At 41.2% G+C, this 18,671-nt stretch overlaps 1 protein-coding gene across 6 annotated transcripts in view; it reads left to right on the forward strand.

Annotated features, from left to right (window-relative positions):
* Window positions 1-15,451, forward strand: part of RASGEF1B (RasGEF domain family member 1B) — a 560,362-nt gene extending 544,911 nt beyond the window's left edge. For all 6 annotated transcript variants that reach the window (XM_057547295.1, XM_057547296.1, XM_007165614.2 and 3 more), the window contains 9 exons: window positions 110-184; window positions 1,572-1,667; window positions 1,784-1,886; window positions 3,344-3,423; window positions 3,569-3,664; window positions 10,128-10,223; window positions 10,593-10,716; window positions 11,874-11,946; window positions 14,274-15,451. In XM_057547295.1, coding sequence (XP_057403278.1) covers window positions 110-184; window positions 1,572-1,667; window positions 1,784-1,886; window positions 3,344-3,423; window positions 3,569-3,664; window positions 10,128-10,223; window positions 10,593-10,716; window positions 11,874-11,946; window positions 14,274-14,298 — 768 coding nt within the window. In that variant the 3' untranslated portion in view covers window positions 14,299-15,451. The remainder of the gene's footprint in view (window positions 1-109; window positions 185-1,571; window positions 1,668-1,783; window positions 1,887-3,343; window positions 3,424-3,568; window positions 3,665-10,127; window positions 10,224-10,592; window positions 10,717-11,873; window positions 11,947-14,273) is intronic.
* Window positions 15,452-18,671: the final 3,220 nt, after the last annotated feature.

The raw sequence follows: 18,671 nt of genomic DNA on the forward strand, positions 1-18,671 counted from the left end.
CAAGCTACATTAAAAAATGAGGGTAGTGTTAAAAGTCAGTAGACAGAACGGAAAGACCATTTCTTCTCCTTTTGTTTAATACTGTTGACCTGCTGGGTTTGTGTTTCAGGAGAGGCTCAATTATATTGGCCCAGAAGAATTTGTTCAGGCATTTGTGCAGAAGGACCCTTTGGACAATGACAAGGTAATTGGTCTACCCAGAGGTCAGCCCTGAAATTGGCAATGGGAGTCTTTAGTCTATGGTAGTGGGTACAAGAGACAGAAATTGGAACAATTTTGTTTTAGGTTTTAAAAAAAAGTTTTTTGTTTTTCATTAGCCATATCTGATTCATTGCATTTTTTTCTTGAGCCTGGTCTCTAAGTGCCTTGACAATATTCTTACCCTACTGCCAACTTTTAACCTCTCTTCCTCCTTATTGGGAAATTTAATAAGCAAGTAGGTGCGGGCATTTGTGGTGGTGAAGGTAGGAGATAAAAGGGTAATGGTTTTAGCAGATTAAGTCAGAAGGAAAATACGAAAGGATGCTCTGCTCATGATTCAACAATAGCAGGGGCTGTAAAGACAGGATGCACATCCAGTGTGCTGAGGATGGGTCTTTACTGCCTTGCTTTTTGTTTTAAGGTGAATCCCTCATGACAGGTTTGTTGCCTGATGCAGCCCATATGGAAAGAAACTGACACTAGGCATGGGCTGTAAAACCGGTATACACACACATAAGAAATTTTTCCCCTAGTGACCTCCAGGAAGTATTTCAAATTGTTAAGCAAAGACTGCATCACCCACTAATGAAAGCCCCCCTTTGGGAGTAGGGGCAGCAGCTGTTTTCCGCCCTTAGAATAGTTTTGCTCAGTACAGGAAGTGAAGATTAGGTTTTGCAATAGGAGGCTAGTGGACTTTTTTGAAATTTGTTTGTTTCATTTGGAAGGAAGGAAAGAGGGGTGTAATTAACCTGTTCAAGTTTGGCCTTGAACTCCGAGATGAGCTTAACTTCTTTTTGTTTTTGAACAGTATGTCACTCACCCTACTAAAGACCAGGATGATGTAGGCTTCCGTTTATCTACCTTGGAAGATATTTAGTTTCTTGCTGCACAAAGTTCCAAAATTCTCTCCTAGACTTAATTTTAAGAGAAAATTTTCTAGTCTTCTGCGCTCTCAGCTTCTCCATGCTGTGCGGACAGCAATTGGTATTCATACCCCATTAATTAGTCAAGATTGTTTTAGAATGCAGCCAAGACCCTTTTTTTGTTTTTGAATTGTGCTTCTGAGGACAGTTTCCCCCGAGAGGAACTTAGCTTCCTGGGAGAGAAGGCACTGTCATGAATGCAGCAGAATAGATTTCTAGACCTTCGGGTTTTCACTGGGCTATACTAAGAGATTTGATATTTCTGTAAGGAGAGTCAAGAATGTTAGTAGTCCTCTCTCTCTCTCTTTCCCCTCCCAACCCCCGCTCTCATCCTAGAAAGCCTTCCTAATTCACACACTGAGAATAAAGGCCCACATCTGAAAAAAATGAGAGCCTAATACACTCTTTTTTTCTCCAACTCATCTGCTCACTTTACTTTCTCTATAGAGTTGCTACAGTGAACGGAAGAAAACACGAAACTTAGAAGCTTACGTGGAATGGTTTAATCGTCTCAGCTACTTGGTTGCTACAGAAATCTGCATGGTGAGAAAATGAATTTTCTCTTTCTTCTAGCCCTCTATATTATCTTTTCATACTTATTTTACATCTGTTGGGTCTACGTGTTGGATAACTGCCCTCTTTTTTCTCTTTCTATACAGCCTGTAAAGAAGAAGCACCGAGCAAGGATGATTGAGTATTTCATTGACGTAGCTCGGGAGTGTTTTAACATTGGCAACTTTAATTCCTTGATGGCAATAATCTGTGAGTGTTTTCTGAGAGATATGAGTCCTTTATTTTTATAGATCCTGTGAAATGTATCCACTGAAAATTTGCAGATAGTACAGTTTTGTTAATGAAAACTGTATTGTTTAATCTAGACTTGTTTCAGAATGTCCAGAATGCTTTAAATATCCAAATTGGTACAAGTATGTATAATCTTTTTTAAGTATATAAGAATTCATGGAATACATTTAGTCAGTTTATCCTCATCTGAATATTTATGTATAAAGGCTTATACGTGAGATATGTGCCTAAATTAAGGATTTTAGAAAGTGTTTGTGTAGCTTGTGTATCAAGCATTATAGAAATACATGATCTGAGACTAAATCAAATGATTCCATCAGCAAGACAAGAGGGCAGCCTGAGAAACTGGAACATTTTCTGACTACCCAAGTCACTAGTACTTACCATCCGCCGACCTCATTAGCCTAGCATATAAACTTTGCTCCTCCTCTATATCATGGGGATTTTAATGCCAGTGACTGTTCATTCTATAAACATAGGGCAGTCCCAATTCATACCTGTTTTCTTGCCACAATTATGGTTAATGACTCTTTCATTAAAAAATATTCTAATTTATATGGTAAATGATATGGCTATGCTACACATTTTAGGTACTCAGTAAATATTTGAATATTTGCCTGACTCTTCAGAGTCAGGGTCAGTTTGAAGCCAGAGAATCTACCAAATTTAATTCAATAATTTTGATTCTAATAAATCCCTCCTCTCACCAATTCTTTTTTCCATTAAAAAGATTCTTTTTCCCTTTTATCTCCCCCATAAAAATAATGGCCAAGCTTCAGGTCTCTATCTGGCTTACTCCATGAAAATAGTGAACAGATGTTCATCTACATCAAAGACCTGAAAGATCCACAGTCTAGGTAATAGAAGATTATTTAATTCCCCTCTTGTACTGTTAAGAAAATGTCAAGGCAATCCATTTCACGGGAGAAAGTATTTGTAATACATCTAGCTAAAAAAGAACTTGTACTCAGAATCTATAAAGGACCCTACAAAGCAATACTAAGTAGACAAATAACCCAGTGAAAAAAAGGGCAAAATACTTGGACACTTCACAAAAGAAGATATACTGATGGCTAGTAAGTATATGAAAAGATGCTCTACATCATTAGTCATCAGAGAAATACAAATTAAAATGAAAATCACAGTGAAATAGCATTTCACACATGGGAGTGACTGAAATTAAGAAAACTAGTTGAACCAAATATCGTGAGGATGTGGACCAAGTAGAATTCTCAGACATGGGTGGTGGTATGAGATGGGACCACTACTCTGGAAAATCGTTTGGCAGGTTTTCTGTATAAAGTTAACTTCCTTCCACTTAGTAATGAACACTTTTTCAGAACATAGGTTAGAATGACCTCTCTTATTTCTCAATTTCCACCTTCTTTTTCTCCCCCTCCATTTTAAATTGGAAGCTGGCATGAATATGAGCCCAGTCTCTCGACTGAAAAAAACTTGGGCCAAAGTGAAGACAGCCAAGTTTGATGTTCTTGAGGTATGTGGAGCTGCTGTTTTGCTGTTACGTAACATTTTGCGCCTGAATTATTTGGAATTTTTTATGTGGCGTTAAAAGTAAGGTCTCGTAAACTTTCTTCGGGCGAGAAGTGTGTAGTTAATACTCTCCTCTCTTTTGTCTGCAGCATCAGATGGACCCTTCAAGCAATTTCTACAATTATCGAACTGCTCTTCGTGGGGCGGCACAAAGGTCTTTAACTGCTCATAGCAGCAGAGAGAAGGTATGTGTTTAAAGGAGTTTTATTCATAGTAGAGTTGCCATGTTTTGCACTGAAATGTGAACTACCGTACCGAGCTGCTTTTAGTTTAGATCTAAGAAAGCAAGGCCGCGTGCTGTAGACATTTTTACCACTTGCCACAGAGGGAAGGGGAGCGCTAAAGGAAGGGTGGAAGGAGGAGAGGGAAAGGGAACTTGGTGGAGAACTTTGCAAGTGTTATTATTGCATTATTTAAATGATTATTTTGTGATGTGTCATAGTTGCATTTCAAGCAGTAAGTATTAAGTCCTATGTTAAGATGACTAATAGCGTTGGAGAGTAATTTGATTTAATGGGAAACAGACATTTACACTCTGCACAAGGTGGCTGACTTAATGTAACCTTTTCTCTTAAAGAATTAGCTTACCTCCCATGGTTAAGTCATCTATGTGCAGAAAGTAGGTTAGTTGCTGTAGCATTAGGCCTGCTGCTACTAATTGGATATGTGGGCGGCAGAGAAGGTACAGCGATGATGTCTGGAGAGGAATGATCCTCACCCTATCTGCCGTGCCCTTAAACAATTTCACATTATCTTGGATCAACTGTACTTCTGACTCAGAGGGTCCTTCATTGGCACATTGCATACATGGGAAGGAGAAGTCATTTTGACATTTGGAGATCATGTTATTTGAGAAGTAAATACCTGGTTGCAGTAAATGGGCTGATGAAGGTTGCTTGATGACAGCTATTTTCTGCTGAGATTCTGTCCATCTTCTAACTGAAACTATATCTTCAACAAATAAAAGAAAAGGAGGGTAAAAAATTTCAGGGCCTCTCAATCACTTCCCCCAAAAAGCTTCAGCCACCATGATCTAAAATAAAAACAGACACAAAAAGAAACCCCACCTTTTAAACATGCTAAATTGCTTCTCAACAAAATCCAAAATATCAGTTCTGATAATGTTTGAGAGATATTGTAAATACATTAATTTTTTTTTTTTTTTTTTTTTGATAAAGAATCAAGGTCAGAGAAGGGGTGAAGCAGAGATAACTATCTCGATTTAGCCTGAGGGAGTTTACCAGCTTTTAAAGTTTACCTGCCTGGGACTTACCTGGTGGTCCAGTGGGTAACAGTAAGACTCCGAGCTCCCAACGCAGGGGGCCCAGGTTCAATCCCTGGTTGGGGAACTAGATCCCGCATGCAGGCCGCAGCTAAGAGTTCGCATGCTGCAGCTAAAAAATCCCTCATGCTGAAAGGAAGATCCTGCGTGCCACAACTAAGACCCAGTGCAGCCAAAATATAAATAAAATATAAAAAGAAGGTTAAAGCTCTTTGAGAAAGAACAAGGATGAGGAAGATGAAAAAGAAAAAAATAAAGTTTTTTTTGCCCACATCCCAGTACTCCTGTGACTACTTTGAGAAAAATCTAATCAGAAGTTTTTCAAGCTTTGGGAAATGATCACATGCATGGGAGGATCCCAGCACCCTGAAGTGTGAAGACCTGTGGGGGGCTGTCTGCAGCCTTTTCTTCACCTCTCCGTGTTGGATACGAGGCTTTCTCTGCAGGACCTCCGTGAGTTAGAGGGCCTCTGCCTTAGCGAGGAAGAGGCTGTAGAATCATCTCTCTTGGTCAGGAGCTGTAGTACTGGCCAAAGTAATTCTGAAGTCCAGCCCTCCCACAAAGATCTCCCTGAGTGTTGTACTTGTGGGACTCTAATAGCTTTTCCCAGCATTTACCCTTTCCATCATTTACTAAATTCTGTCTGCTTTAGTTTTTGTTTTTTTTTTTTTTTAATTTTATTTATTTATTTATTTATTTATTTATTTATTTATTTTTGGCTGTGCTGGGTCTTTGGTTCGTGCGAGGGCTTTCTCCAGTTGCGGCAAGTGGGGGCCACTCTTCATCGCGGTGCGGGGACCGCTCTTCATCGCGGTGCGCGGGCCTTTCACTATCGCGGCCCCTCCCGTCGCGGGGCACAGGCTCCAGAAGCGCAGGCTCAGCAGCCGTGGCTCACGGGCCCAGCCGCTCCGCGGCATGTGGGATCCTCCCAGACCAGGGCTCGAACCCGTGTCTCCTGCATTAGCAGGCAGATTCTCAACCACTGCGCCACCAGGGAAGCCCCTGTCTGCTTTAGTTTTGTTGTTTTTTAACCAGTTTCGTGTGAGCGTATGGATTGTGTTCTCTAGTTCGTCAAATGATCCCACCACCAATTTAAAGAAATACGCCATTCCTTTTTCACAACTGGTCTCAAAGGCTATGAATGAAAACATTTGGGGATAAAAATTCATCTTTTGGGCTTCCCTGGTGGCGCAGTGGTTGAGAATCTGCCTGCCAATGCAGGGGACGCGGGTTCGAGCCCTGGTCTGGGAGGATCCCACATGCCGCGGAGCAACTGGGCCCGTGAGCCACAACTACTGAGCCTGCGCGACTGGAGCCTGTGCTCCGCAACAAGAGAGACCACGATAGTGAGAGGCCCGTTCACCGCGATGAAGAGCGGCCCCCGCTCGCCGCAACTAGAGAGGGCCCTCGCGCAGAAACGAAGACCCAACACAGCCAAAAATAAATAAATAAATAAATAAATAAATAAATAAATAAATAAATTTTTTAAAAAAAAATCATCTTTTATTCAAGAGAATTGGGATTCTGTTTTCTTTTTTGAAGTGAGGGTAGACTCTCTTTATTCCTAAGTCAGTTCCTATTTTAAAGTCTTCCTGGCAGCATGAATAAAGTAATATAATCTTTGATATTCTTTGAATTATGTTGAGGTGGCCAATGTGGCACGTCTGTAGGTACCATATAGAAAAAAATCTGTCTTTCACATCGGGGCCATTAAATGATCTTTAAATAGCTGTTTTTTTCTGTGAGTCCTTGTGTCTCCTGGTTTTTAACCACTTCTCGTACGGGTACGTGGTTTTCAGTCCTCTCACCATTCCATTTCTGATCGTGGGAACTTGTTCCTGCTCATCAGCATTCATTTCTAGTTGTGGAACTGATAATGCCTTTAAGGTGTAGTTGCCAAGAATATTGTGAAAGGGAATTAGAAAAAAACATTACTACTGGAGACGTTCTCCCACTAGAGCCTTCATTGAAAGACCTCTCAGAAACCAAACTTTTGCCCCTGTTCGTAGCCTGTACATTCACCTTCACTCTGGAAATCCAAAGTCCTTATAGTCTCCCGATTTTTTTTTTTTAATATATTTATTTATTTATTTATTTTTGGCTGTGTTGGGTCTTCGTTTCTGTGCGAGGGCTTTCTCTAGTTGCGGCGAGCGGGGGCCACTCTTCATCGTGGTGCGCGGGCCTCTCACTGTCGCGGCCTCTCTTGTTGCGGAGCACAGGCTCCAGACGCGCAGGCTCAGTAGTTGTGGCGCACGGGCCCAGTCGCTCCGCGGCATGTGGGATCTTCCCAGACCAGGGCTCGAACCCGTGTCCCCTGCATTGGCAGGCAGATTCTCAACCACTGCGCCACCAGGGAAGCCCCTCCTGATTTTTACAGTGGTAGATTTATGTAGGGGCTGCACACCTGAAGGGAGCCATCCCTGAGGAAATGACAAGTTGAGGAAGACTGTGAGACTTCTGTCTGGCACATGGGCATAAGGAACAGCGCAGGAATTATCATAAGGGAGATTGTTTCTATCACTGTGTTCTTGGAAGAGTGGTTCAGACAATTAATACTGGATCAGTCCAGCAATCCCACTTCTGGGTATTTATCTGAGGAAAACAAAAACACTACATATTTAGAAAAGATACGTGTACCCCCTTGTTCATTGCAGCATTATTTACAAAGCCAAATATAGAAACAACCTAAATGTCCCTTGATGGATGAATGGATGAAGAAATTGTGTGTGTGTGTGTGTGTGTGTCTGTATATTTATATATAGACACATATATATACATATATATATAGTACATATACATACAAGTACATATACTACAGTTTCTTTATTCCATTATGTATATATATATGTATATAAAATGATTCATGTGATCAGCACCACATGAATCCCACAGCCCAGCACTACAGAACAGAGCACAGAAGTAAAGTTCTTGCTTAAAAGCTGTTACACTAGGCAGATATTGCATCTTGATAATAATTCAGTCCTCATTTTCCTTATGATGATACATCAGTAATACTTGTCCCCTTGTATGGGGCCCATTGGTTTTGGGGGAATGCTGAATTGAGGTCAAACCTGTGTTGTTGAATTTAATCCTCACCACAAGTCAGTGAGGTACTGTTCCCACTTTAAGGTGAGGAAACTAGGCTTTCTTAGCCTTATACCAGGGGTTGGCGAACTCTTTCCCTTAGGGGCCAGATCCTAAATATTTTAGGCATTGTCAACCATACGGTCTCTGTTGCAACTGCTCAGCTCAGGTGTGGTGGCACAAGAGCAGACATAGACGGTACGCAGGGGAGGGGATGAGCATGCCTGTTTTCCAGTAAAGCTGTCTGGACACTGGAATTCTAACTTCATTTAATTTCATGCTCATGAAATATTATTCTTTTGATATTTCCCCAGTCATTTAAAGATGTAAAATGTATGGCTTCTAGGCCATTCCAAAACAGGCGGTGAGGTGGGCTGGCCCTCGGGCCACAGGTGGCGGACTCCTGGCTTGTACGTCCAGTCAGTTGTGGAACCACGTTTTAAACTGAGGTCTAGCAGAGCCAAAGCCCAGCACCCCCCAGTGACAAGTGGTCTTGCAAAGAAGTGAAGTTCGGGTGTGCTTTTATCCTATTACCATGGCTGTTTAGAGAAAAATAATAGAGATATATAGTCAGTAATATTTGAAGGAGAAGGTAATCAGGGGATCTTTACGAATTCAGTTTAGAGACTTCCAGACAATAGCAAATAATTAAAAGTATATTCAAAAGGGTTGTCGAAATTGAAGATTCATTTTGGCTATCTTCAGAGATCAACGAAACAAAAAATAATCAAAGCCCATCTTTTTTTTTTTAATTAATTTATTTTATTATTTATTTATTTTTGGCAGTGTTGGGTTTTCATTTCTGCGCGCGGGCTTTCTCTAGTTGCGGCGAACGGGGGCTACTCTTCGTTGTGATGCGCAGGCTTCTCATTGCAGTGGCTTCTCTCATTGCGGAGCACGGGCTCTAGGTGCGCGGGCTTCAGTAGTTGTAGCGCGTGGGCTCAGTAGTTGTGGCTTGCCGGCTCTAGAGCGCAGGCTCAGTAGTTGTGGCGCACGGGCTTAGTTACTCTGCGGCATGTGGGATCTTCCCGGACCAGGGCTCGAACCCATGTCCCCTGCATTGGCAGATGGATTCTTAACCACTGCGCCACCAGGGAAATCCCTATCTTTTTTTTAAATGACTTTAGTGGAAAATCTGAATTTCCCTCTAGAAGTGAAAATTGATACTTAATGTTTTTGCGTATGAGCCAAAATGTATGTTTTCCAGACCTGTCATTCATCTAGTATAGGTGTACCACATGAGTCATAAGCTTAGGGAACCTTCAAAAACCTGCTCTTGGGTAAACAACATAGGTCCAAGGTTTGTGTCTGCAGCATTATTTACATTGTAGCACATTTAGAATCTTCAAAAGCATGTCAGCGTTTGAGAGAAAGTGGAAGTTACAAAGTGGAAGAACAAAGAGCTTTGTTCTTTGTTCATTCTGGGCTTTGTAGAATTTAGAGTACTCTCTTACAGATTATTATTTTAGATTAATTAATTAAATACCACCATATCAAACCAAAGATGTGAGGCAGGAAAGTCTTACTAAAGAAGGCTCATTGTTTTTTAAACAACCATTAATTTTAATTTGCACATTTATATTCCTCCTTCACCTGGGCCTGCCTCACAACATATTGTGCAAGGTACCACTTCGGTGATTTCCTACGAGAACAGGTGCTTACTTGCTCTGTCACAAGAAGGCCAGGTTTACTCAACAGGAAGTTTGTGGCAACTATTACCAAAAACCCTGAGCTCTCACGTTATCTTGAGCAGTATCTTCAAGGGAAAAGAAAATGTTCCTCTAAGAAAAAGTTCATCTAAAATGTAGATGTCTAAATGATAAAAACAGTACAGATTCTCACAGAGAGATGGGTCACACATCTTAAGCTCTTAGTACCTGCAGTGGCAGGTATTCTATTAATATTTTGCTCTATCTAAATGAAAAGTAAGAGTTTTTAGATCTTTTTTCTTTGATTATAGCTAGAACTCTCAGATTTGATTATATGCTATTGCCCTGAGAAAAATGGGGGAAACTAGCAACAAGGTGAAGCCAATCCGCCTCCCGGTGCCACCCATCTTTGCTGCATTTTGGTTATTATAACAGCATTTTCATGTTATGCAAAACTATATAAAGAAGGAAACTGCTCTCATGGGAGGCAAAGAAAACACTGTACCTGTCTTAATTAATTATAGCCCACTCTGTAATCCAGAGTCAATGCTGTTCATTAACTTCTTATATTGTTTGATGAGAGTCTGAATGTGTATTTGCCCAAAACAAACCAGAGCTTTTTGTTTTCTCTAGATTGTGATACCATTCTTCAGTCTTTTAATCAAAGATATTTATTTCCTCAATGAGGGGTGTGCCAACCGCCTGCCCAACGGCCATGTCAACTTTGAGGTAAGGCTGCAAGATCTGAGCCCAGAGAAGGACTAGCTTCTCCAGCCACTGTAGAGAGCCCAGGCCATCTAAGCTGCTTCTGAATTTCTCGAGCCAAGTTTTCTCTTTCCCTACTTATTTGTAAGAAGATAACATTGCTGACTAGAATAAATTAGCTGCACCATTATTATAAATTATTATCCAGAGGTACTTGAGTAAATTTTTACCTCTACCTAGCAAATATCTATTGCTAATTTTTATTAAATTAAGAAAATTGTGGAGTTCAGAGGATTAGAAGCCAGAGGAGAACATTAAATGGAGTGATCTCATCCAAGCTCATGATTTTTGATAACTGCCTTTAAATTCAACTTTCATTTTATTCTTTTCTAGAAATTTTGGGAACTGGCCAAACAAGTGAGTGAATTCATGACGTGGAAGCAAGTGGAGTGTCCATTTGAGAGGGACCGGAAGATCTTACAGTACCTGCTCACAATACCAGTCTTTAGTGAAGATGGTGGGTAGCCTGTTCAGCCGGGGCCGCCACCAGCATCCACAGACCCTACGATCAGGAAATCAGCATATAAATGCTTGGTGCCTGGTTCCTCATGTAGTATGAGGCCTGTCTTCTGACTTATTCCATCTTAAGAATTTTCTGTTGCACAGAAAACCGTATGATTTATCCCTAAAATATTTGAGTCAGGCACTCACTATTCACCAATAAGCAGTACATTTCTGTGTTTAAACATTCTTTATAATATTAGATCTGCAGAGCTTTGGGCACAAATGGAAAGCTATTGAAGGATTATTTGCCCTTGTTTAGGCTTGCTTTAATGGAGAAAAAAGGTTTTTCATGATACGTTGACATTCAAGGTAATTTGAAAAACAAAACAATTGCTAGCCCCTACTGTCTGTCAAAACAAACAGTGGAAAGTCTTAACCTGTTAAAACATTAGGGGAATTTGAGGCAGAAACAGTGATTGTGTACAAAAAAAATTGACCAGAAATTTAAAGTTTGTCAAAGACTTGGGGATTGATTATATTAATCTGTTATATCCTAATATTATAGAAATCAATAGCATTATTAACTATTTCTCATAATAGATTGGTAGTGTTTGTGATAATGACAAAGAACATTTTGAATTAATATGACCCATTCCAGAGGGGACTTGATTATTATTAGCCTCTACAAACAGGATTAATAACAAGCTTTTAAATTTTTGGAATTCTTTTTGACTTAATATTAAAGAGAAAAACATTAGAAGAGTGGGAAATTGGCCTAGAAAACCTGAGTTTTTACCTGCTAAAATGTCTTTTAAAAAGCTAACAGGAAAGGCTCCCCTTCCCATCCCCCTTCTTTATAAAGAACATAAATGTGAGTGTATGATCGCATCCTGTGGCTTGCCTTTTTAAGCTTTTTTTGCCTCATAAATTGTCTTAGTTAACCAAGTGCCTTTTTGGCCTAAGAGGCCCTTGGGGTTTTGTTGAGATGGCCAGTCAGGGGCAAAGTGTGGTATTCTGTGTTCTTAAAGCTCCCCGGTTGTAATTTGATATTTTAAAGAGTGTGTTTTGCTGTAGGGTTTGGTTCAGGTTGAATGGGGGATGGATGGAGGTGGGTAATGTATCAGGAAAAGGCTTCAGCGTTAATGCATTCGTACTTTTGGTTGATTGTAGCTCTCTACTTGGCTTCCTATGAGAGTGAAGGACCTGAAAACCATATAGAGAAAGACAGATGGAAGTCCTTAAGGTGGGTCTCATTGCTTCTCATTGCTGTACAGATCTAATAAAGACGTTGGCCTTAAGTGAAGAAAGCCGCGTGCTTGTCATAGGGAGTCCCTGCCTGTGTGTTCCAAGTCCTCTCTGTAGCTTATCTCCTGTTAACTGAATCTTTCTGGCTTGGAATCTTCATCGCCATCCTTCAGTTTTATTGTCTATTTTTTTTTTTTTTTTTTTTTTTAGTACTGGCAGATACATAGTGACTCTGTTCTTCTTTCTCCCATTATTTTATGGAATGAGGAACTGAAATTACCCTGTGGTATGTTAAAAAGGGCACTGACACATTTTCTTCATCTAAAAGATAAGAAGTTCAGACTGTACTTCTGAATAGTTCTAACAGTAAAATCTTATTTCACCTGAGATCAAAGAGACCCAAGTACCAGCTGGTTCAGTAAATTGGAGTGTGTCACTTATCGACTAGATCTTGGTCCCCTCTTTGGTTTGGGAGAGAGTTGGGACTTTAAATGTAATACAGAATCTCTCCAAATTTAAAAATGTTGTTAATCTATTAGTATTTTCAAACAAAACTAGGATAGGTAAGTTTGTATTTTAACCATCTGAGATGCTTTAATGGGCAAAAGTAGCCCAGGATATAGTATTACTATAACCAAAATTGCTATATGTGTATTTCTACTAAGAGACTCTGGGAACATGTGCCTCTTTTTTGTTTTTTAATATTTATTTATTTATTTGGTTGCACTGGGTCTTAGTTGCGGCAGGACGGCTCCTTAGTTGTGGCTCGCGGGCTCCTTAGTTGTGGCATGTGAGCTCTTAGTTGCAGCATGCACGTGGGATCTAGTTCCCTGACCAGGGATCGAACCCAGGCCCCCTGCACTGGGAGCGTGGAGTCTTATCCACTGTGCCACCAGGGAAGTCCCATGTGCCTTTTTGTACCAGGTTGACAAGCCCATTTTCTCTTCTTCCCATAGTCACTTGGGAGCCTTCATTAACTTGATCTTGGGCTAGGTTTCGTGAGCCAGGGTATCTAAGATGTATTTGGTTTTGTGTGATTTTATTTGTTTCAAAGGAGAATTTAGGTGTTCTTTGAACCTTTCATTGAGGAGGGATGAGGTACAGAGGCATTGGAATTATTATGCTTACAACAGGTCACGGTGAAAGGCAAAGGATTGGAGATGTTTCTTCTTTTCCCTACCGCTGTGTGAGCCCTTGAGGGGGAGCACAGGGTCTTCCCTCACATGTGCCGCAGCTCTGGACCTGCTCCTGTGCTGTTGAGGAAGGACGTTGGGTTACTGCAGGTGTTGGCCGAGGCCGAGCACCCCCAAAGAGGATAAAAAAGAAGTACCCTGTGATCCTTTGCAAAAGGATCTATCCACATATGCTAAGTGGGTAGATACTAAGGCTCATCATTCTAGAATGATAGTACCTGCCTGAAAACGTGTACACACATTAGCTTTGCAGGCAGTAGGTATTTTTACATAGATGCTTCTCCTGCTGGTCCAAGAGTCACTCATTCAGACACTTGGGTTCAGCAGTGGCAATGACAAATACACCTGTGAGGGGAGACACCTTTCTTGTCGCTTAAATGCTCTCAGTGGGCACCGAATGTGAACTCATTCAGATTTACTAAGTATCCCATCTGCCATGAGACCAGTATGGTTCTAAAAGCTTTTTATCATTAATGACCTTTGTTTGTGTGTGTGTGTGTTAATATAAAGCCGCTCAAGGTATAGATTTACCTGTAAACAAAGTTTTGGCCATCTCCACTAATATATATTTATTTTAAGTGACTAGCAGTTCTCCCAGAAAACCTGAAGGACTAAACTGCTTAATATTTTTCTGTCTTTCTTTAAAATTTTTTTTGAATTAATTTATTTTTTATTAAAGTATAGTTGATTTACAGTGTTTTAATTTCAGGTGTACAGCAAAGTGATTCAGTTATATATATATTCTTTTTCAGATTCTTTTCCCTTATAGGTTATTACAAAATATTGAGTATTGTTCTTTGTTGTTTATCTACTTTATATATAGTAGTCTGTATATGTTATTCCCCAAATCCTAATTTATCCTTCCCCCCACCTTTCCTCTTTGGTAACCATCAGTTTGTTTTCTACATCTGTGAGTCTATTTCCGTTTTGTAAATCAGTTCATTTGTGTCATTTTTCTAGATTCCACATACAAGTGATACCATATGATATTTGTCTTTGTCTGACTTACTTTAAACTATGTAAAATCAAACTTCAAACATGGGAAAGATGAAACTAGTATTAGGTGAGGCTCTTCATCCTCATTCAGATCATTTGCCACCTTCCTTCTTATCTTATCTTCTTTATTACTCAGGTCCAGCCTCCTGGGCAGAGTTTAACACACGGGATGCTGGCTGCTGCGTTCAAGCAGATCATCGAGGGGCTGGCCTTTGTTTTCGGGCATCTAGCGCCACAGAAAATCGTGACGTCCCTGCAAGCACGCTCCCTCGGGAGCAGATGGGGACCTTATTCCCCACAGCTGACAGATTGACTCAAATGTTGCGAGACTGAAATGTTCACTGAGGACACTTGAGAAAGAATCCTCTAAAGATCCCAGCTCTGCAATGATTCATCTCCTGGAATTTCCATGTGAATCACAGCTCTGCACCTGGATGGAGCTTTCTTTTGTGTGTGTGTGTGTGTGTGTGTTTTAATTTGGTTCAACATTTGCTGCTAATGGGACTTGCCCAGCTGAGTGCTGGCTCTTAGGAAGCCCATGTTTCTTTGTTAACTTAAAAGAAAAAGGGAGAAGAGGGAGGGGAAGCAAGCCCTCCATTTAGATCCCAAACTGCAGCTCAGCGGCATTGCCGGGAGGGGTCAGGCTGGCTGGATGCCAACTGCGGACTTTGTTTCCCTGAGCGCGGGCTGTGTTGTGAATTCCCCTCCTCCCTCTTCCTACAAGGTTTTGAGTTGGCTGCTGGTTAGCAAACTCCTTTTTACCCATATAAGTTATTTAATATAATAATGAAGCTAACACTGTGGTAGGAAAATAGCCACTAGAAAAAAAAGCAGAGTTTGTCATTGGACTGTGTAACATTCTAGAAGGACCTTCTGTTTTCTTTACTACTGACCACTGTGTTCTACAGATGTGTTTTTCAGTCGTTTTTTTGTTACTTAGTTTTCCATGATGCCTATTTTTTTTTCCTCTTGTAAATTTAAATTATCTGACTTTAAGGGTCTTGGGAAAAAGCCCATGGCCTAATTACAGTTTAATTTTTTAAACAGACTTATTTTTCACTACCTTTCGTAGTCTGTTGGCGACTAAACATGTGAACAGAGAACAAATTGGAAAAGATAACCCCCGCCCACGAGAGCAGTGAACAAAACAAATGAAAAACATCTTGCTGTTGACTCAGAGGTCGAACTAATTGTGAAATAGTTCACCTTGTTAAACATCTAAATAAATCTGTAGTGGCTCTGCAAACAGCCATTATATTTATTTACTCTAGGAAAAACTGTAGTAGTAAACTGTGCTAATGAAAAAAAAAACAACAACGACATCATGTTCAAAACAGAGATGTATTTGCAAACTTAATGACATGGTTTCAAAAACAGAGCATGTCTGTATGCAGCACGGCATCTCAGCAGACCTAAAACGTCTCCAAGCTGTCCCTTTACAACCATCAATATATTTGACACTCTGCGGCCAGGAGTTGTGGTGTCTTTGTTTTCTTTAATGGATGGGGTTGATGGGGGGTATGGGGGGAGCTGCAGTCTCAGTCGTTCAACTCAAGTGACTGGCTGAAAATGCGTCTGTCCTTGGGGAAGTGGCCTTTAGGTGTATGTATGTGGGCCTTGACTTTTTGAAACTCAATCATAGTAAACAGTTAATAAGCGTCACTTGCCAGGCACTTCCAAGTGTTTGGCCTGGATCATCATCTTCGCTTCTTAGGCGTGGAAACAGGCGTATTAATAATAATAATAACTTGTCCGCGGCCGAATAACTAATGAGAGACACAAAGATTTGAACTAGACCTTTAATTCCGGAGCCCAGCCTTGAGATCACACCGCCAAGCCTTCTGAGACTTCGGTATAACCTTCAAGCTTGCCAGGAGCCTGGGGATCTCGCTGACCTGCAGATGTGGATTCTGTAGGTCTGGGGTGGGACCCAGGCGATGCTGAAGGTGCTGGTCCTGGAATCCTGGGAGCCGGGCTCCCTGCAGCACTGCCGCCTGGTCCCTGCCTCCTCGCCTTTCCCTGAACTCTGCACCCTGCGTGTGTTGCCATGACAGCAACAATGTTCATCTTTCAGCCTTCTATGTCTGGGGGGTCTTCAAATGATGGGCTGCTGGCCAAGTCTACCCCTTTTGTTTGAGCCACAAGGTGACAATTGTTGAAAAAAATGGAAAGGAGTATTTCGTGATACATGAAAATTACATGAAATGCAGATTTCCATGTCCATAAATGAAGTGTTTGGAACACAGACACATTCATTTGCTTACACACTTTCTCATGGCTGCTTTCTGCTACAAATCAGAGTCTTGTAGTTGCAACAGAGACTGGATGGCCCACAAAGCCTCAGATATTTTCTCTCTGCCCTTTACAGAAAGAAAGTTTGCTGACCTCTGCTCTCTAACTGGTTGTTCTGAGCATTACAATGAGTTTGCAAAAATGCTCTAAAAGGTCTCTATTAAGGCATTAGATAACATAAATGTGGCTACTGAGAAACTTTTTCCTAAAGTGGTATTAGGCTTAACAAATTAGGGATTCCTAGAGATTCTAAGGCTATTTAAACAAAAAGTCTTCCCAGAAAGAGTTACCATTTTCATACCTGTCTCTTGTTTTCATGTCCAGATAAGCCAGCGGTTTAAACCAGGTACTAACTTACCTGTGGAAATCAGTCACCATTCTCCTCTGTGCACCGTCTGTGGGTTTGGGTCTAGGCGCGTAGATCATTTCTGGGGCCGGGTGGAAGCCTGGGCAAACACAAGCATAAGCAACATCACGTGATGTCAGCCCCTAGATGTGGATTCAGGAAGAGTTCTGTCCAGGTACGCCCTGAATGCCTAAGCAGCGGGGTCTGAGCTGAGGCTGGAGGGAACCTCACAACAAGCTGGGTTGGGTGGGGAAGGAAGAGAGCTCCTTTCACAATTTGAAGTGTCCCTTGTTTCTGAGGACACAGGCCCGAGTTCCCCAGCTGTGGCCCGCCTTTCATCTAACAAAGAAAATCATTGGAAAAGGGTTCACTTGCCTCTCTCTTTGAAGGTTTTCAGCTTTCCCTCTCCACTGGACCCGGCTCTGACACCCCTGCCATTTCCTCACCCCTCCCGTACCTTTAGCACACTTTTGCTTCTTTCTGTACTTCCTTTTTCCAACTGCCGCCCATCTGCCTCCTGCACTTAGGATCCCAAGAAAGCACAGCCCAGCACTGGAAGCTGAGTTGCTAAACTATACAGGAATGTTCAACTGTAGATGATTGACATGCTCTGCCTTCCACTTCAGTGCATTCTGTTTACCCTGTGGCCCATCTCAACAAAAGCCTCTGCCTCTATTCCAAACGTGTCCTGATATTCTGATGGAGAGCACACAACCGAGGATAGAAAAGAGTGTTAGGCTAATTTTTTTTGCAGCTAAGGGTACAAAGGAATTCCTGAATTTGCTTCCTGAAGAAAAATGTGCTTAGTGACCTGGAAACTAACTAAACATATCAAACTCAGAGATTCTGATGGTGACTCTATTAACTTTACCCTTAAGACATTTTAAAAGGAAAGACTTTTGTCAGACCTGGGCTTCCAGAGTTTTAATAGAAAATTGGGGCACTTCCTGGATAAGTCAAGCCAAAATTTTTTTCTGGGTTTGGACGGTTAGATAATTGCCTCAGTTCTCGGCTTCATGTAATCAAGATCATTTGACTCTACACAAGGCTAACAGAAGAGATGTTGTGGTTTGAGGTGTATGTATCCAAACCTTGCAGAGTAAGGACCTGTCATTCACAACTAGCAAATAAGGCCATGCAAAATAGACCCTAATTCAAAATATGCCTTAATTCTGTACTTAAGAATCAACTCGTCTTAAAGGATGCATTTTTTTTTTCTTAATGCAATGAGGAAATTCCCAGGTAGCCAATTCCCTCTTTAGTGCTAGAAGCCTTCAGCAGGCTTAAATCCCACTCCACAAGGCTAAAACCCTGCTTCATTTCTCTGAGATTCGATCTAATAAGAAATGAAACATCCCAATGTGTACTCACATTTTAGGCAGCATGAGGCAGCTGTCTTAGAATAGTTAGTTGTTAGCGTACTTAAGTTTAAACGTGCACAACATCCAACATTTTAGGACTTCTAGGTAATGGTTTATGGAACACAATTTAGAGAATTAAAGAAGGGAACTAATATTTCTCAGAATAAGCAAGAAAAGTATGTGTTCCTTGAAGAGTGCCAAACCATTGGGTTTTCTACCATGAAACCAAGTTTGCTTTCCTTCCCTCTTTCCACCTACGCGGCTTGGAGAAAATGAAAGTTAGCGTGAAATCATCTTTCTCTGGATGAATCACTGTGGGAAAGTCAGTTCAACAGAGTGTGTTGTTAACTTGGTTGAGACCCAGCAGCTGGAGGACCCATAGGCATTGTTCGTTTTCTTGCAATGGGATTATGGACCCTCGTAAGTGCAGGTGAGCCATGTGGGGAGTTCATGCGTGCTCAGTACATCTACGCTGAACCCATGAGCAAGCCGGTTATCAGTCTTGGTACTGGAGCTTCACAGGTTTTTGCTTTAT

The sequence above is a fragment of the Balaenoptera acutorostrata genome, chromosome 5 (genome assembly GCF_949987535.1).
Source record: "Balaenoptera acutorostrata chromosome 5, mBalAcu1.1, whole genome shotgun sequence".
NCBI lineage: Eukaryota > Metazoa > Chordata > Mammalia > Artiodactyla > Balaenopteridae > Balaenoptera > Balaenoptera acutorostrata.